Below are 20,307 nucleotides of genomic sequence, written 5' to 3' on the forward strand. Positions count from 1 at the left end.
CTCCTCAAGCAATTCCATTACACGCTTTGAGATTCGCTCTCCAAGTCAAACATCATCCAAACAAAAGCTGCAAACAAGCCCCACGACATGCACTGTCAATACGAAAACGATCGAAGACTTCGAACACCTAAATCACTCACCAAACTCTTTCTCTCCCTCCTCAAGTGTACACAGTGTACGCTCAGAGCTTTCCCCCCTCTCTTTAAACTATCCCGACTTCCAAGACCGCTTAAAAAACAGTCGCTCTCTTAGATCTGAAGCTGATAAACTCTTAAGCGAAATGAAATCTAATTCTAACTCATCTGATTCAGATACAGCTATGGATGTAGCTGACTCTGCGTCAGCTCCCCTTAATTCCCTTTAAGATACTTTAGAATGGTTATCAACATTTTACAGTGGAACATAAAAGGAATCTTTAATAACTATCACGAATTAAAATTACTTATAACCGAACGCTCTCCTGACATTTTATGCCTTCAGGAGACACACTTACCTCATAACTTTAATAACTTTAGGTGCCCGCCGGGTTATGTGGGGTATTTTTGGAACTTTCCCCATTATACCTCTGCTAAACAGGGCGTGGCCATACTTATAAAACAGCAAATTCCTCACTCCCAAAAGTCCATAAGCTCCCACCTGCTCTGCACTGCAATTAAAGTCGAGCTTACTCACCCCATTTTTATAATAAACATGTACATCCCACCATGTCAAGGCTTTTCAAGTACGGATCTTTCTCACGCTCTAAATCAACTTCCTGGACCTATATTGTTAGTCGGAGACTTTAATTCTTGGAGCCCTATGTGGGGTTCGCCTTATCCCAATTCCCGCGGTAAAAAAGTTGAGCGAGTCATTTCATCGTTTGACTTGATTGTCCTAAACGACGGGTCTGGAACCCATCTCTCCACCCGCAACACCATAACACACATTGATGTTTCCCTAATTTCACCCAGAATAGCCCACCGTAGCAGTTGGTCTATATGTGATCAATTGCATGGAAGCGATCATTTCCCCATTTTCGTTTCCTTAGAATTCCCATTCTCCCCAGACAAAACCCTACCAATTCCAAAATATAAAACTGATCTCGCTGACTGAAATAAATTCGGCCAAATCTGCATCGAACTTGAATCCAAGTGGGTACCCGGGTGCTTAAATCATCAGGTTGCTCTACTTACAAAATACATCAGAACGTCCGCTAACTCCTCCATCCCCCAAACAAAACGAATACCACATAAATCAAAAATCCCATGGTGGAGCCCGCAACTTCAACAGCTCAGGGAAACAAAGCAAGAACTGTTCCACACATTTAAATCTCAGATGTCATCCATAAACCTTATCAATTATAAAAGAGCCAATGCCATTTTTAAGAAAACTGTCCTCTCTGAAAAACGGAAATCCCTTGAAAATTTTACCTCACGTATTTCCCCCCTTTCGACCACCAAAAAGATATGGTCCGACATTAATCGTCTGGCAGGCTCTCCGAAGATCCCAATAAAATGCACCAAAACAGCAAACGCACTCATAACAGACTCCAGTAGCATATCAGAACAATTCAAGGAAATCTGGGCCAAATACGGAGCTGATGAAAACTTCAGCAACACTTACATAGGTCTTAAAGAATCCTACCTATCCTCATCATACAATCCTACCACAATATCCCCAACAGCTCGGAGTTTGGACACTCCATTTAGACTGCACGAAATCGAGGCAGCTCTTCAAACCGCCAAAGGCAAATGCCCTGGCGCAGATAAAATATCCTATACCATCCTAAAACAGATACCTCCATGTCTTAAGCAGAGACTTCTTGACATTTACAACTCCATGCTATCCACCGGCAATTACCCCCACACCTGGCGATCTTCTATTACCATTCCCATCCCTAAACCCAAAACCAACTCCTCAGAAATTAATGGCTATCGCCCAATATCTCTAATACCCTGTCTTAGCAAAATAATTGAGAAAATGATTGCACTCCGACTTATGTGGTTCATCAACCGCCACAATCTGATCAACGGCAACCAAGTTGCATTTAAAGGGAACCACAGCACTATGGACGCACTTCTGAAGATCCAACACTTCGTGTCGAATGCCATTTCGACCAGGAATCACGTTTCCATCCTGGCGACGGATTTCGAAAAGGCCTTCGATCGCGTGGGGCCACATGCAGTTCTCTCCCGACTCCAGCTTTGGGGCATTGGTCCAAAGCTTTACAACCTGGTTAAAGCTTTTATGACGAATAGGACCTTTAAAGTCAGAGTCAACGACAAGACTTCAACTTCGGCCAACTTGCTTAACGGAATCCCACAAGGCTCCCCCCTGTCGGTAGTCCTGTTCATCATAGCGTTTGACCACGTAAATCTTCGTTTAGCTAGGTACAAGAAAATAAACCTTTCCTTATATGCAGATGACATAATAATTCTCACAAAAGAAAAGAACCTCAGGACTGTAAAAAATACGTTTTTAAAAATTCTCCAGGACTTAGAATCTTGGGGAATATCCTCAGGCGCTTCTCTTTCCATAGAAAAATGCCACACACTTCACATTTGTCGCAAAGTCCACTGTTGCTTCCCAACTTTGGAGTTTAGAAATAAAACCATCCAAACAGTTACAAATTTAAAAATACTTGGCATTATATTTGATTCTAGGTTTAGTTTTAAGGAACACTGTATTACTTTAAGAAAACAACTTGAAGTCCGTGCCAACATTATAAAATTCTTAAGTTCTAAGTTTTCACACATCCATCCCAACATCCTAACCAATATAACCCGTGCCCTTATCCTCTCCAAAATCGAATATGGACTCCCAATCTACGGTTGGTGTGCAGCAACCCACCTAAGGAAACTGCAATCACCTTACAATACCTCAGTTCGCAGATCAATAAACGCATTCCCAACATCGCCAATACGATGCATTCTGGCCGAAGCAGGGTTACCAACCATAATGGAAAGACTAAACGAAGTCACCATGAATTTAATACCGAAATTATTCACAAGCCCAAATCACTCGCTGGTCAAGGATTTCAAAGCCTGCTTCAGAAAAACACGCACGCCCAGGGTTCCCTCAACCCTTCACAGATGCGCCAAGCAAGCTGCCCAGATAGGCCTTGCAGCTCCTAAGCCGAGAATTATAGTTAGTTCCATCCCACCCTGGAAAAGTACATCGCACTACATAAAAAAGGATCTTCACTTCTTCGCCAAAAGTGACACACCCAGCAGAGTTTTCCAAGCACAATTTGGTCTTCTAAGAAGTCAACTAGGGGCAAGGAACTGGCTATATACGGATGGTTCCAAAACGGATTCATCGTCTACATTCGCAGTCGTCAACGAGGACAATGACATCATCGCGGCAGGAACCCTTCCAAACTTTAACTCCATATTTACCATAGAAGCTTTTGCAGTCCTACAGGCCTGCAAATATGCCAACAAAAATAAAGGGAAATTCGCATTTTGCACCGACAGCCTATCCACCATCTCTGCTCTGGAAAACCCCGGACAATCAGATCCCACAATATGCCAGATAAGGAAAATTATTTGCTTTAAGGCACCGAAAATAACCATAATTTGGGTCCCCAGCCATCAGGGAATTCTTGGAAACGAGCAAGCTGACGCAGCTGCCCGATTTATGAGCACCGCACCAACCCTTTTATTTACACCTACCAGTGCCAAAGACATCTTCAGACTTATTATATCCACTAACAAAGAAAAGCTAAAATCTGACTGGGAAAGTATCACCCATAGATACAACACACTAAACCCAGCCCGCGAAAAAACAACTTTTCCTACCTAGCTCAACAAACATGACCGCAGAATTTACACCCGACTTCGCATCGGACACACACAGGAAACCCACGAAATCTTCTTCAAGGATTGGCTCCCCCGCCTTGCCGCTTCTGCGGAGGCATTATCTCTTCAATCGAACATCTTCTCGATACCTGCCAGGCTTTAAATCTTACACGATTTTCCATTTTTGGATCCGTCACCCTTCCATCCTCCCTTCTCACATCCCCCCCATACCAAACATTAAAAAATTGAAAGAATACATTACTACAGTTCATCTCCGTATTTAGATATCGTAATTTAGCTTAAACAGCCGGGCCGAAGGACTTTAGCTTCCAGCGCCCCTTCTTTCTTTGTAAATATTAATTTTAGTATTATATACTAGCTTTATTTTGTTAAAATAAAATAAAATAAATAAATAGATCGTAACCTAAGTAAGTATTAGCATGACACCATATAACAGGAGATCAATCTGAAGATGTAATGAGAGATAACGCCCTTCCCTTGGATATTATCAATAAAATTTGATCACAATATCGTGAGATCTGTTCAGGGGTTTATTAAATTTACGGTCGTGAAATCTCTTTTTTTATCATACAATGTTGTCTGGGTTTTTTTTATCCATTTACTTTCTTTAAATGAAGTAATGTACATTAATTCTTCTTCGCGAAATTATAAACTTTAGCCTATTTGTTTTACAATATTTGCATTCAAGTATCACCTCTATAGAAAATGTCACGGGACACGTTGTTTAACAGGTAACTTCTTTGCCGGATGGTTATCAGTTAAGTCCATGAGAAGATTTCATTACATATCTGCTTAGCCTTCTGTCTTATCATCGTTGTTCATTCTGCGCCAGCAATCTTGGTTCCGATCTGTTTTTTATCTAACACTCTTCTAGAGAATTACATATCTAGTGCAACTTGCGTTTCCTCGCTAAATTTCACCAAAGCAAGTAACAAAAAAAATGTTATTGCTTACATAATTTATTTATGGGGATTTCAGTGGTACTCTGGGCTAGTACGGCGTTCATATAATTGTAATACTTATAAATACAATACAATGTACAATTCAAGGATTCGTTCGCCAAGTATATCCGCTTTATGTATCTATCGCTCCATACTTTTGTATTTTTAATTATGCAGAATTCACCTGTTTTTCCATCTCGACATTCTCTGTCCTGTCACTTACAGAAAAAAATGCAATAGTTTTGAAGCAAGGCGCCATGTGCTCTTCCATGGAAATGAGTTATATTTCTGCCGATCTGGTAGCTCCAACTGACATCACGGAATCTTTTAATTTGCTTGTTGCAACGCTGAGTCGTTAAATAAATAAATTTAAATTCTGAGTCTTATAGCATTTAGTGATTGTCCCAAGGTCGATTTCCTACAAGTACGACACCCAATCTAAGCCCACTTCAGTGGGTCGACTAATGGCGAATATTCGGGTGAAAATTGTTGACTCTTCGGGCCAGTTGCAGGGCCCCAAAGGATTGGGTGAGGTCCTCTTCCACCATGGGCAACTGTGGAACGGATATGTGGGTAATCCCCAGGCCACCGTTGGTTACTTCGAGGAGGACCACTACCTGTACCGTGGTCCTGCGATCCGGTAGCAACCTGGATCTCAAGCACGTCGAGCAGTTTGTACGCAAAATCCGTACAGTACAAGCATCTCCACGGTGCAGTCCAGATTGTTGCGAACCTTTTTTTAGTATTTGAAGTGGAAGCTGTTATCTATAAAATTCAAACAATGATTCTGGAAACCCTATCATATAGTATTCAAACCAATTTTCTAATCGATATGCCAATACTTGCAATATTTACTATGCACATGCGATGCAGTATATACACATCATTCTTAATCGAGAATTTGACGAGTCATTGCAAAAAACGCAGCCTCAAATCTTGTGGCTCTACCGCCAATTACTGGGACGAAGCCAAGTGTTTTGTTATGGAGATTGCCCCACTGGCTCGACTACTTTGATCACAAGTGCAGCTGCAATCGCGTGTCTGTCTAATCAGTGCAAACGCCCCGAAAGTTATCTAAAATAGTTTGCAAATAGATCGCTCGGCTCTATAAAAGGCGAGCTTCCGTTGCATTTCGCATTCAGTCGAGAATTTATACCTAATAGCAGCGGGTTGGAAGTTCCCAGAATGCCGTATAGACCAGCCAATTTCTACGATGCTGATCTCAAAGTCTGGAGCGGTGGCAAATTGGAATACTACTTTGACCCACATCTGTCCATCGGGGAAATAATCTTTGAAGAGATGCGGAGGCATCCGCAGCTCATAGCTCAGGTAAGTGAATGTACGGGTTCACTGGTGCAAATTCTAAGTGATAATCCAAACTAACCTTTCAGATCTCGGCTACGGAGAATACGATACTGACCAGGGCGGAGCTCCATGCCAACTCAATGCACGTGGCCAGCTTTATGCGATCAGAGGGACTTCTCCAATCAGATGTGGTGGGCATTATAGCCAGAAATACCACCCATATGTCCGCTGTTGCCTACGCCTGCTTCTTTAATGGCATCGCCTTCCATTCGCTCAACATATCATACGAACAGAGTACCATCGAAAAGCTATTCAAGATCACCAAGCCACGACTTATTTTCTGCGATGGAGATGAGTACGAGAAGGTTCGAGCTGCCACAGCTCAACTAAATGTGAAGATCATCACTATGCGTAATCATCCTTTGGATTCCATCCGTATCGATGAAATTCTGGCCACTCCCATTGAGGAAAACTTTCGGCCAGCTCGACTGGAACAGGGCAACGATCAGACCCTAGCAATTCTCTGCTCCTCCGGCACAACGGGAATTCCAAAGGCTGTGACCATAACAAATAGTCGACAGATCCTAAATTGCAACCAGTAAGAAAAGTCTATGAACACAGAGATCCTTAAGTAATCATACTTCTTATAGCTTTTTGACCACCAACGACGTTCAGTACACCCACAGTACGCTCGACTGGATTACCGGTCTTCTGACCACCGTCACATCCGGTGTCTTCAGCACCAAACGTATCATAGCGGATAACATCTTCGATCCAGCTTTCTTCATGCGACTCGTGGAGGAGCACCAGATCACGTGGGTACTCCAGGTGCCTGCTCAGATGGCCATGATGGCCAACTCACCAGCTTTCGGAACTTCCGACTTGTCCAGTTTGCGATACTACCTCTTCGGAGGTTCTCGAGCTTCGGTGGAGACCCAGCATCTCATCCGCGGTCGCCTTAGCGAGGACTGCCTGCACTTTGCCTACGGGTTCACAGAGCTGGGCAGCATGGCCTCCATGAACTTTCACTTCGACGAGAAGCCCAACTCGGTGGGTCGTTTGGTGACGGGAATGAAGCTGAAGGTAATCTGCGAACAGGGAGAGTCCCTTGGGCCCGATGAGGTGGGAGAGCTGTGCCTCTGCAATGATCAATACTGGGCCGGGTATTACGGCAATCCGGAGGAAACACACAAGATGCGCGACCCCCAAATGTGGTTCCACAGCGGGGACCTTGGATTCGTCGATGATGATGGGTTCATATTCATTGTGGAGCGCAAAAAGGATATGCTCAAGTACCAGAACATCATGTACTATCCCAATGATATCGAGAGTGTTATATCGGAGATGCCAGACGTGGCAGAGGTCTGTGTATTCGGGGTGTGGAATCAGATCAACGGGGACGAGGCTACCGCCGCGGTGGTTAAAAAACAAGGTAGCTCCCTTACGGCCCAGGACGTTGTGGATTACGTGGCAACTCATATCGAAGCCAAGTACAAGCAGTTGAACGGAGGAGCCATCATCGTGGAGGATCTGGTGCGCAGTCCCAATGGCAAAACCAACCGCATGGCAACCAAGGCGTTCTTCTTGGAGGCCAGGAATTTAAACTAAACGAAACATTTAAAAAAACAAGTACTATATTTTTTGTATCAAAGAATTATCACAAAACTAAATATCGATAAAGGAGCCAATAAAATGTCCTTAAAGTACCTAGATTAGAACTTTTAGTTTATAACATTCAATTTAAGCTAAACAAACCATTTTCAGAGAATTGAGAAAATGAAAATAATCTCTTAGTTTGAAATACAATAGTACTACTTTAATTAAATTAAATTCATTCAGTCTAAGCTTTTTATCCATTTGTAAATCCCGTTTCTATTGTTCGAGGCATCCAACAAAGAGGAAGATAAAAGATATATAGGTCACGAAAGGGGCATTCGCCCAGTCAAGGTCTATCTCGTTTATCATTTCATAGCTAACTCAAAGTAGCGCGAACTATCAGGGAAATTATCTCAAACCTCTTCGGGTTTGGCTTATCTGACTGGAAGCGCTTATCAGTAAGCTTTTCGAGCTTCGCCCTCAAAACGGTGACGTAGTAAACCGATTGGAAGCGATAAGATTCAACCTGGACTGCAAATGGCCGGAACATTACGGCCTTTTGCCAGTTGCTGAAGAACCGTCACTGGAAGACAGTATTCACGACCGGACAGAAAACCGTTTGTTGAGACCCGGCTAGTCTTATCAGTCGCCACAATGGAACGCTCGAGCACGCAATTCGATAAATACACCAAAATTTGGAGTGGACCAAGGCCGGCGAACTTCTTCGATGTGGACTGTTCGATTGGTAAAATTCTTTTCGCCTTTATGCGGAACCATCCGTCCAGCATATGCCAGGTGGGTAAATGCCATAATATCCCTTACAAATCCATATAACTATTATTCCCTTTTAGATTTCAGATACCGAGGGCACAGCTCTGACCAATGGCGAGGCCATAACCTTTGCCATCCGCATTGCCCAGCAGTTGAAGGCTCTGGGACTGAAACAGGACGATGTGGTTGGCATCGCTGGAACCAATACCACTTACCTCATGCCAGTGGTGCTGGGATGTCTGCTGAATGGATCGCCATTTCACGCAGTTAGTCCCTGGCACGACGAGGACACCATGAAGCATCTGTTCTCTATCACCCGGCCGAGGATCATCTTCTGCGATGGTTATGTCTACCAGCGACTGAGCATCATAGCCAGGATACTCAAGAGCCATGTCTACACACTGAAGGACCATCGACTGGGCATGCCGCGGGTTGAGGATCTGTTGGAACCCACCAAAGCAGAGCTGTACTATGTGTAGGCATTCATTGGATGGACTAGATAAATATCTTAAGACTCACGCTATTGTTCTCCACAGACCCGAAACTCTTCTCCTGGGCGGCGATCATACAGTGGCCATTCTCTGCACTTCGGGAACCACGGGTCTTCCTAAGGCCGTTTGCATTAGCAACTCAGCTTGCCTCTTTGATTTTGGGTAAGAACTAGTCAATATTATATGGCATAATTAATGGGGTTTCTTAACTTAGGGGTTTGCACAGTTCACTTACAAGAAAACATATAAAACTCATGTCAAAAGGGTTGATTTATATTAATATAAAATAATATCTTTACTATATCTTATCTTTCTTAGCTTTCGAAAATCCAGTAAAAAGGCTTTCAAAAATATTATTAAAATAATTTGAACCCTTCTAAGAAAAGTAATATATACGCAACATTAGCAACTAAAACTTTCTAAGCAAAGTCAAAAGGGTTCATTTAGATTGCATTAAAGACATAAGTTTGTTATTATTTCTTTTCTATACACGGTATAATTATAACAAAATCATGTATCTGTTTTTAATGTTGCTGTAATACATATATATTTAAAAGCACAGAAGTGCAGAACTAAACCCTTCTAAGCAAAGTCGAACTTTGCTCCATAATATTTTGTACACAATTTATAAAATTCACTCCCTTTCAGCTTTGTTACTGGCCAAGATGTGCTGCTCTCCTTCAGCACCATCGACTGGTCTTCGGGGATGTTCAACATGCTCTTCAGCTGCTGCCACGGATCCACGCGGATAATCACGGATAGGGCTTATACACCGGAGTATATGCTGCAACTGGTGGAGAAATACAAGGTGACCCTGTTGACAGTGGTGCCGCAGCAGGTGGCCTCGCTCCTCAAGACCCCCACACTCAGTAAGCAGCGACTGGCCAGCATCCGGTTCGTGAGCGTGGGAGGTGGCTCCTGCTACGTGGCCAATCTGCTGAAGCTGCAGGACTTCCTGATCACCGGGCAAATATCCTACGGATATGCCTTAACCGAGTGCGGAGGAGTGGCGGCCAATATGGGAGTGTCGAAGCCCTCATCGGTGGGCAGGATAGTGCCGGGTGTGCGGGTGAAGATCCTGGACGATGCTGGTCGGAGTCTTGGACATGGCGAGACTGGCGAAATCCTGGTGCACAATGGGAAGGTCTGGAACGGCTACTATGCCAACCCCAACGAATCGAAGCGCATGCAGGACTACCAGGGCTGGTTCCACACCGGCGATATGGGCTACTTCGATGACGAGAACTACCTACACATCGTGGAGCGAAAGGGAGATCTCCTGCGCTTCCATGGCGCCCAGTATTGTCCCCAAGAACTGGAGCAGGTCATCGCCGAGCTACCCGATGTGATTGAGGCCTGCGTCTTTGGACTTTGGAATGAGGTGGATGGTGATCCTGCGGCGGCGGCAGTCGTGAAGGTCCCCGGAAGCCGACTCACCGAAATGGACATTGTGGAGTACGTGGCCAAGCGATTGGTGGTCAAGCACAAGCAGCTCCACTGCGGCGTCTTCTTCCTACCCGAATTGCCAAAAACCGGAGGTGGAAAAGTCCTACGACAGCAGGCACGCGATCAGGCACTAGGCAAAAAATGGGCCGACTATGGCAACGGACACTAATCATCCAATAGACATAATTCTGTTAGGCTTAAAGACAATTAGTTATTACCAACGGGTGACTCAACCAGTTAGCGTTCAAGTACTGCCGAAAAAATAAAACACAAACCCAAACATAAGTAGACAAAATTGTGTGTACTTCGATGGTCGACACACTCGTGTTGGGCCATTGTTCGATATCGTCGGCTTATCTCCCGGTGATTGGTGATTGTGTTCCAGGTGCGATACTTGCGTACTGGCTCCCATTGATCAACATTCGAGGGGGAGGTGGTGCGGTGGAATGTCGTTCAAGGTAATGGCCAGGTAAAGGTCAGCATTCCTGGGAAAATATCGGATAAAAATACGGCATTATACAAAAGTAGGTGTTACATTTTTAAAGACAAGCTTCTTGCGTGAAACAGATTACTTAAGACCATCATTTGCTTATAAGCCTTAATCAACGTCAAGATTAAACTTATTTAAAGGTCGAGAATTCAGGAACCTGATAAGGAAAATGGTATCGTTTCGAATTTATCCGATCGATTACGACCTTAAGAAGTTTAGAAATATTATGCTATGAAAATATACCATTATAATGTTTCTGATATTGCAAAAAGAATCTTACACCTAGCCAAAAAACAGGAAATTAAGAATTTTAATATCTTCTTCACTACATTGAATAATAAAGTATATTTTAAAGTACCTATTGGAATACAATGCTTTAAATATATAGGTACCATTATATACATATCTGATACTTCACAAAACAAACGTAAAGCTAAGCCAAACGATCTTAAGAGCTTTAACACCTCTTTCACCATAGGGATCTGCTCCACTAAATGTCATTATACTTTAAGAATCTTAAAGTTAAAGGATTAAACACCTTAGTGCATTACATATCTTTCAAATGCCATCAGTTTGCGCAACGGCAGATTAGAAGATCACTTCAGCCGAAACAGCTGAAGATATCGAACCGCCCTCGCAGAGACTTATCAAGTACTTAATGGTGCGCATTCCAGTTGAATAAACCCTTTGGTGATGGGCGAACGGAATAACATCACTATTTGATTGACAGCCAAGCAAAGTTGCACTTTGTACGTGATCTTGTCAGCATTGCAACTGGATACTTTTGAACCCGCCCCCCCCAAACCGTACAAACTGAGTGACATGCCCCTCCGTCTGGATGCAGATCGATGCTTGGGTGCACTCCCGAAATAAACTGCAACAATTAAGAGCCACTTAGGATCGGGAATTAATTTGGCCGGGGATCAGTGATAATGATCGCACCATTCCGCCTGCTAAGCGGATTGACAGGCCCGAGATGCATCTTCATCTGCATGGGTTGTTTTCAATGTCAAGTTCAAGAAATCCGATCCTTGTGGCGCATTTTCGGGGGCATTAGTCTTCGCGATGCCATTGATCATGGGCCGACCGGCGACTGGAGCTGACTCTCTTAAACCGGCTCACAAATATGCAGGAAGTGCCCGACGTGACCAATGGGTATTTGCCGAGGCAGCTTCTCAAAGACGCCTGGCGCCCATCTGATCCGATCTTGGCAGCGATCGGACGGCGATTCTAATTGTCATGCAAATACCAATTATCATTTGTCAGTAGCGCCGCTAATAATATTGTGTGCTGGGGCAATTAAATGCCTACGCTCTTTACGCGATTGCCTGAATGGTTTCTGATCACCGATCGCAGATCCAGAATCGCCAATCTGCGATCTAATCTCCACGCTGATTAATTCATTAGCAACTGTCGACCAGTTTGTCAGTTACATGGCAATGACTGTTGCCAGCCGCCATTGCTGCGATTAATTGGCGTTATTAATCGTGTAGAAAATGCTGAAATTGTTTGTGCTTATTTATAATGCTAAGCACTAATTTATGTCTCTCGAAGTTACGGCTTGAAGGATTGTTTAATTACTTTTTCCATTTGCATATGTCACAGCAAAGTCTCCCGCTAATGCCACCGTTGTACCCCACCCCCTAGAGAACCACTTGAAAGCGGATCCAATCCAGCTGTATAACCTAGCCCAAACCATGCCCAACGAAAATCGTATTAAGTCATCTAATGCAACCTCACATTATGGATAAGTGCTTTGAAGGGCATCATGCTCAAGTAAGTCTCAATCTTACATCCTTAACTCAAAGGATGGGTTCGGTCACGATATACCTAGTTATTTGGTATTTAATACAGAACTATACTAAAGGATTCTGTAAAAATGAAATGGTTTGATAAAATGGTACAATATATTATAGCCCATTACTTATATCACAACCTGCCATTCTTAAAGAAGAACTAGAAAAAATAAGGATTATTATTTATAGATTGCTGATTATTTCTTATTATTATATCAAATGTTTACTCTTATGTAGGTGTAATCTGAAAAAAAGCTTTAAATATTCTGAATCTCTTAAGATATTAATTATTTAAATAATATGATAAAATTCCTTACTCTGTAATAGGTCATACCTTTGCTACCCTATATAGTGCAAGGGCATAACAACTTTGACATATTGCCTTCGACATGGGGAGCTGAGAACAGAATTTATGGCGCTTAAATTGCAGTCATGCGCATGAGCGGCAACGGCTAACAAGATCAGATGTTGCCCCAGCCCGATCCTGGTTCGGATCAGAATGGCTATCCCCTAGACCTAACCCCTTCGGTGCGGCTGCGGCTTCGAGCGGATGTTTGGTGTCAAAACACGAGCGGGCCGATGTGTTTTCCCTGGAATTCTATACCGGACCTGGTGCCCGGGTCCTTGGCCGTAATTTATGTAAGCGATGTGCTCGCTAGTGGAACGAAAAACAAGAGGAACGCGGGATCGATGATCGTAAAAATAGTTCAAGACCGCTGTCGAGCGCCCCATGTTGTTGATGTTGCTTTTATCAATTTGTGTTAAGTTCGCTTCTAAGCACGAAGCAGGCATAGATCATAAAATGGCACCCCCCGGCATCCGACGGATCGCAGAGGATCGAATCGGTTTGGATCGACTGCGATCGGTGGGGAAATTTACATAATTACCGCTGGCGGTGCTTTGGTAAGAGCCGCCCGAACGTGTCAAAATGAAAAGTGTTGCATGATTAGCGAGTAAATTACACCGCCGGGGCATAAATCTATCCCAAGCCAGTCCGCTGGCCGCGAAGATAATCAAATAAATGGGGCGATTAATAAAAGATGAAGATGCAACAGCAGACGGAAAAGGAAGATCAATGCGCCTGTTGATGGCCCGCAGCGGTGTTTTGGGGTCTAGGTCCGATCAAAGTCGGGAGTCGGGAGTTCTTGGCCAGCCCAGCTGGTTAGGATCGGCTGGCGCCGCGAGCGTGCGAATTTCTGGCCGCCCGTTGTGGGAGGTGTGAAGAATGGCCGCGGCAGTCCATTCTCCTGTGCCATCCTCTCTAGGAACTTGGCCACATCTTGCCCCGGGCTGGCGGACGACATGACACATCGTTGTTCGCAAAGCATAACTTGGTCAACAAGCGATGATGTTGAGATGCGGCCAGTTGCTGATGATGATGGAGGTGATGCCTCAGCCGGCAGCCAAACGCAGATCGAACCGGCTGCCAAGAGCACTACGAGAAAATACTTATAAGGGGGATATCATTGGTGAAAATTCTAAAAATTTATTATATTTATTCATTTTGATCTTTGAATATACTGTTTCTGAAAAGTTAAAATGCAGCACCCCAAGATCTACAGTATAGATTTTATACAATATGATCTCCAAAAATTATATAAAAAAGCTTATGCATGGCATAACACTCAAGTTATTTTTCAGCGTAACAACTTTTGCTTTTACAAATGGTTATATTATTTTTTTAATTTCAATCTGGACACCAATTGATCTAAATTTATGGGCAGCCTTTATAAAAGAGGTTAGTGTCCTGGATGGACTTCAAGGAATCAGAACTTTTCCTCTCTGTGCAATAAGTAATGCCGATCCCAGCGATAGATACGCTTCCTTAACACGTCTTCGATTGAGGAGCCGGCGGGGCCAAAAGTGGCTGTAGCTGGGTTGTTAAGAGCAAAGTGTTGTTAGGCGGTTATATGTTCTTCACTTGTTCGCCAGTTGTTGCGTCTTAGCGGTGGTTTCGTATTACCGTTGCCCAGCCGGGACAACCCGGTCAAGGTCTCTCTGCCTGGTGTCTTGGTGCCAAGTGTCCCCAAAGAACGAAGAACCAAGAATTCAGAGCCGATTTTCATTGAGCAACTGCAGTGGTTCGTCGACGGGTTTGCATTGCATATTGCATTCCGATTCATCGAATCGAATCGAGTGGAGTGGCCGCTGCATTTCCTGTCGCATGCGCCACATAAATTAGTTTTCCATGTTCACTTGTCACTTGTATCGCCATTGGCCAGTTGAACCCGTTTGCCCGGCCATTGCGGGTGTCCATTCCACTTAGAATCCGCATCCGACCGATTGCCCTTATCAGTCGCAGAAGAGCCCCTGCAAAGCCATTGCCGCATCCCAGCACAATTTGCAATCAATTTTGGCCAGAAGCCACCTAATTGCTTTTGCTCTTTATTTATAGGACCGCCGCACGCACCGAGCTTTCCTTTTTCAGCGGTGGCCCCAGTAAAGTTGATAGTTCATATCGGGAAAAAAGGGAAACTCGCTTAGACCCCAGCTAATTTCCAACCAGTTCAAGTTTAAGCTCAGCTCAGTTAAAAACACTTTTACTCGCTTATCGGAAAGACCATAAATCAGGGTTTTCTGTCGACAAATTCTTGCGTTTTCCCGCATTGAAATTATGCAAATCGAACACTGATAAATGGCTTTCAAAATGTTAGGAGTGTTTTTCTTATCGATGGTAAGCAGCTAAACCGAGTTCGGTTATTTGCCGCTAGATTTTCAGCTGTTTCCGTAGTGTAGCGGTTATCACGTGTGCTTCACACGCACAAGGTCCCCGGTTCGAACCCGGGCGGGAACATTCGGTTTCTTTTTTCCATTTTTTTATTTTCTTAATCAATTATTTTTGATATACAAAAAGTGCAGTAAGAATCGCAATGTCACTTCACATTCTAAAAGTACCAAATGCTAAAATTTAATGACCTGTCTTACAAATTTTCTTGAAATGTCATCATATTAAAGTTTGTACCAATACATTATTATATATTCTTCTATAGTAATATTTGGTGTGGCATTTAAATGTTAATCTTAAGTTTTATGTATCCTTTCTTTCTACGAAATCTCATTATGAAATAAATAAAACTTTAAACCTATTGTATCAGCAGCTAACAAATAAAATATTATTAGCATTGATTAATTTGAGAATTAATATTAATAACAGCAGTAGGTTTGAAATATGTTTAATTGTTAAATTAGAAAGTGTGGTTGCGTTAGGCTAAAAATATATTCGCTGGCTTCATAACTGACCGTTCGTGTATCATGGGCCTTAAACCGATCGTTACCCAAGCGTTTCCGTAGTGTAGCGGTTATCACGTGTGCTTCACACGCACAAGGTCCCCGGTTCGAACCCGGGCGGGAACAATTCATAATTTTTTTTATTCGATCCTCTTTGTTTTTGTAATTTTCTTTTTTTTTTTTAAACATTATTGAACATTGTTAAATTAAAAATTTCTAGCTCAAAAGTATTTTAAATCATATTTGGATAAGGTAAGTGCTTTCACTTTAAGATCTGTTTAATTCATTTCAATTCAATTCCAAAAACACAACACTCACATTAAACAAAGTTATTTAAATAATCACTTTTAGGGAAACCATACATATTATAACATCTTTATTATTATTTGCAATACTTACAAATTAAAGATCGATACAATTAACAAGATAAATGTATGTTTACCACTAACTTACAAAATAAAATCGACAATTTACTTCCAGGAGAAGAGTTTGTTTGTCCTGTTCACCTGGACTTCCTGTCTTTTCTTCTAACCACGGGATGCCCATGGGAAATATTTCTGAACATCTTACTTTTTGCATGATGCTGCTTTTCAAATGGTCGATGAAATAAAAACAAGGAAATTAGCTTAAGGCCACAGTAGCTATAGCTGCAATAAGGAAAATACGTTATAGGTAATTTTCAATTGCCTGTTAACGTGAGAATAAATAAATAAATAAATAAAAAAAAGGAATGCACTAGCAACCTTATATTAAAATGCCAGTTTTAATTAAATCGAATGTTTTAAAGTCGCATCTTTAGTATATTCGTCAATGATGATAGAAGTCTATGCACACAATTAGATTCATGTTCGAGTAGAAACAATTAAATGATTTCGGTATGTATGCTATTATTTTTTAAGGTGTAATTTATCAAAAGCAGAACGCTAACCTCTAGTTGGCTTTTCTGCCGCCGGTCTTCCAGCTGTTTCCGTAGTGTAGCGGTTATCACGTGTGCTTCACACGCACAAGGTCCCCGGTTCGAACCCGGGCGGGAACAAATCGAATTAATTTTTGGTTTTTTTTTGCATGCAATTTGCTTTCAATGTCAACTGACCCCCAACCACCCCGCTTCCACAGTGATATTGAAGTTTATTCAATACCTTTTCTCTCAGCCACATTCATTTTTATATCATTTTAATGAGGCTGTCTTTACGATCATTTCAGGTGTGTTGTATTTATAAACATGCCGACCCTCAGCACACACCGAATTTCAACTGTTTTACGACTCGCCTGCAATGTCAGCATCCCGGTATGACTCCAATTCCCGGATATTTTTACGACTTCAATTGGTTGCAGCCCTTGCCGAGAGCCACCCAAGACGAAAGGAAAGGTTGGTTGTCTGGAAATAGGACGGAGTCCCATTAAAGAAAGTGCTGTTATGGCCTAAATATGTTGCACCCTGGGAGTTTAATGTCTTTCGTTGACAGGGCGTGCATCATTATTGTTGCTTTGAACTTGGCAAAGAAACGAGGGAAAGGAGTATAATAACTGGGTCGAAGTGTACTTTCCCCTTCGAGTTTTCCATACTGCACAATTTGTGGGTGTTCCTTTATTTTATTATTTGTTTAGTTATCTAAGGCTGTTTCCTTGTTGTAGCATCGATTTTTGAACAGCCTATTTGAGTATTAGGTGTCCTTGCGTCATGGGTTTCCGTAGTGTAGTGGTTATCACGTGTGCTTCACACGCACAAGGTCCCCGGTTCGAACCCGGGCGGAAACAGATTAAAAGTTTTTTTTTGTTTTCATGGCATAGATGTCTTAACCTTATATTTTAACTCAATTAATACTTGTTACAAATATTTTTTATTCAGTTTTTATTCACTAATACTATTAGATTGTATTTATAACCAAAAAGCTTATGCTAAAAGCTTTTTTCCTATACACATAAATGTCTCATTGAAAACTACCACCACGAAAAGTGGCGAGAGCGTTCAGTTGGCGAATACGACACTCAGCATTCATCAGGGGATGTAGCTCAGATGGTAGAGCGCTCGCTTAGCATGTGAGAGGTACGGGGATCGATGCCCCGCATCTCCAAGTTGAATTCTTTTTTCACTAATTTCTTTTTTTCTTGCCTTAAAAACATTTGCATAAGCCACTTGGCAGATTGATGGACATGCTCTCCCATCGTCGGCGACATTTGTGTCCAATTATTTAGTAAATAGAATACCATGCCGGTTACAACTCCATTTCACACGCTTTTCCAAACGACTGGCCGAACCGGCTTGTTATGCAATCGCTCAGTGACTTTGGCTCTTTAGCCCGTCTCCGTTTCCATTTCCATTTCCCGGCAGACATCGCAGCTAATCCAATTAAGCGTACTCATCATATTCACGCAATGCAGGCCATGAACTAGAAATGCCGCTAAACCGGACTCTGCGGAGGGTGGCTGTGGGGTGGGGGACTCTGTCGCGGAGACCAACGGGTCTGGCGAAGATTCTGACATTTCCGTCATGTCCGGATGATTGAAATCTGTTTAATTGAATTCAACTTTGGAATGCGTTTCGCTGCTCTTAATATTTAATATTAATTTCCCTCAAGTCAAGTAGTCTGCTTATGAAAGACTAAACAGTTATGGGTTTACAGCAACCACTTTCGACTTCAGGATAAATTCTCGTTAAGAATTCTTTTTGTATTACAAGCGATTAGATTTGTTATTTTAAATTGGTGAAAATATATATTAAACTTCAATATTAGAGTTAACCTTTTCATATCTTGTTTTTATTATCATTTCCGATCCTATAAAGTACTAAACCATATCTTAAATCAGCATTTTTTTGCGCCATTAAATGAAATGAAATCAAGAATAATGTAAATCGAATCAGTGATGCTATGAGATATTTACATATCTAATAATTCAATTCGAAAATATTATAAGTTTCCTTACCTTTGATTATATCCCTTACTAACCGTTTTTCAAAACAAAATATTATGGAAATTTATTTTTTATGATGAAAATCTTACTCAGTCCCAAATGTGTACCTTCATAATGCTGAATATTCTAACCTTTGCGTCGGTGTCACATGAACATATCCTAGCATCTTTACCATATGTTTTCCCATAGATAGCTTGCATCCCACACAAGATGATAGTGAACAGTTGTTAGATGTCATGGCAGTGAATTAGTACTGCCGGATTCATGTGGGTGTTCATTAATAAAACTATCTAATCTGCCACTCGAATTCGCTGTACACCAATCGACACTGGGGACGCAATGGCAATGGCATTGGCATTGAGCAGGTGCAGTTGATTGGACGGAGGAGCTGTTTGGGGCATGCCCACACTAAATTGAATCGCTGTGAATCACCACGGGTGTATTCTCCATACGTCACGTAGACCTCAAAATCGTACAAGTTTGGATGCAAGCTGCTAAATTTATATGTCATTTTATTGGGGGGTTTGTGCCAATATCAGCAAAGTTGAGATTTTAGTAAAAGCAAGACAAGAAAAGAGCTTATCTTTGTCAAGTCGAAATGTAGATACTCTTTTATGCACACCATAAACATTATAAACCATGTATATCTACTACTTAACAAACCTTCTATTAGAAATAAACTACAGTAAACTAAAAAAATGCCACATTGAGACTAGCTAAAAAAGTGAAATGTTTAATACTCGATTTATTTACATTTGACGAAAATAAGTATAGTTTCATAAACCATAGTATTACGGACTGGTTACTAGGTTGCAAAACCCTTGAAAAACACTGTAAACTACAATTTCGGGGGCATGTTCTAGATAGAAATTATAGCGGTCATAAGCGGATGACGGCGAAATAGAAAGGTAAACAGTATAAACGAGCGTTTGTGACATTTCGAGCTGTCAAAGCTTTCCATAAACAAGTATATTTACACGTAATCGCCGGTTCGCTGGGTTCTCCCAATTGAACTCTTTTAATCAGCCGACCAATTAACGTTTTCAGACAGCTGACTTTGATAGCAGGCAATAGCCGGTGGGGCTGCCCATAGCCATATGATAACAGTGATCATCGCCGGAGCAGCTGATAAGCCCCGGAAATGCGCGTGGTGAGCGTGCGACCAAGTTTCGACGTCACCCTCTCTTTTATGCTTACGTTAGCTCTACTTTACGATCGGGGGGCCTTTCGTAAAATTGTATGTTGCCAAGAGAACTTGGATGTTTGCGGCTTCTTGGATTCTCCGTACCCTCCGGCGTGTGTCTTTAGTTTTTCGTATCGGTTTCGGGTGGGCGAGCGGTGTTCTTTTCATACTCCGCTACTCTTGATTCTTTTTTTTTTGGGGCTGCTGTGGGGGCTGGTTGTGCCTCGTGTTTCGCCTATTCGTGCGAAAAATTCAGCAGCGTTTGATGAACGCGAATGCGGGAAAATGAGCGACCGCGAGCAGCAATTTCGCCATTTCAAGGCCTACGTGACTTGTCTCACACATGA

At 42.3% G+C, this 20,307-nt stretch overlaps 2 protein-coding genes and 5 non-coding genes across 7 annotated transcripts; all 7 read left to right on the forward strand.

Annotated features, from left to right (window-relative positions):
• The first annotated feature begins 5,858 nt into the window (after positions 1-5,858).
• Positions 5,859-7,660, forward strand: LOC108014176 (uncharacterized). Its single transcript, XM_017080210.4, has 3 exons — positions 5,859-6,070; positions 6,133-6,644; positions 6,697-7,660. Exons 1-3 carry the CDS (start codon positions 5,927-5,929, stop codon positions 7,652-7,654), a joined length of 1,614 nt encoding a protein of 537 aa, XP_016935699.3. The 5' UTR covers positions 5,859-5,926; the 3' UTR covers positions 7,655-7,660.
• A 538-nt stretch (positions 7,661-8,198) lies between these two features.
• Acsx4 (Acyl-CoA synthetase X4) lies at positions 8,199-10,645 on the forward strand. Its single transcript, XM_017080220.4, has 4 exons — positions 8,199-8,437; positions 8,494-8,888; positions 8,950-9,066; positions 9,553-10,645. The coding sequence occupies exons 1-4, from the start codon at positions 8,297-8,299 to the stop codon at positions 10,517-10,519; spliced, it is 1,620 nt and encodes a 539-aa protein (XP_016935709.3). The 5' UTR covers positions 8,199-8,296; the 3' UTR covers positions 10,520-10,645.
• A 4,712-nt stretch (positions 10,646-15,357) lies between these two features.
• On the forward strand, positions 15,358-15,430 carry TRNAV-CAC (transfer RNA valine (anticodon CAC)). Its single transcript has one exon. It is a non-coding gene; the product is annotated as a tRNA-Val (tRNA).
• A 487-nt stretch (positions 15,431-15,917) lies between these two features.
• On the forward strand, positions 15,918-15,990 carry TRNAV-CAC (transfer RNA valine (anticodon CAC)). Its single transcript has one exon. It is a non-coding gene; the product is annotated as a tRNA-Val (tRNA).
• An 837-nt stretch (positions 15,991-16,827) lies between these two features.
• On the forward strand, positions 16,828-16,900 carry TRNAV-CAC (transfer RNA valine (anticodon CAC)). The gene has a single exon. It is a non-coding gene; the product is annotated as a tRNA-Val (tRNA).
• A 649-nt stretch (positions 16,901-17,549) lies between these two features.
• On the forward strand, positions 17,550-17,622 carry TRNAV-CAC (transfer RNA valine (anticodon CAC)). The gene has a single exon. It is a non-coding gene; the product is annotated as a tRNA-Val (tRNA).
• A 244-nt stretch (positions 17,623-17,866) lies between these two features.
• Positions 17,867-17,939, forward strand: TRNAA-AGC (transfer RNA alanine (anticodon AGC)). The gene has a single exon. It is a non-coding gene; the product is annotated as a tRNA-Ala (tRNA).
• Positions 17,940-20,307: the final 2,368 nt, after the last annotated feature.

The sequence above is a fragment of the Drosophila suzukii genome, chromosome 3 (genome assembly GCF_043229965.1).
Source record: "Drosophila suzukii chromosome 3, CBGP_Dsuzu_IsoJpt1.0, whole genome shotgun sequence".
In the NCBI taxonomy this organism is placed as follows: Eukaryota; Metazoa; Arthropoda; class Insecta; order Diptera; family Drosophilidae; genus Drosophila; species Drosophila suzukii.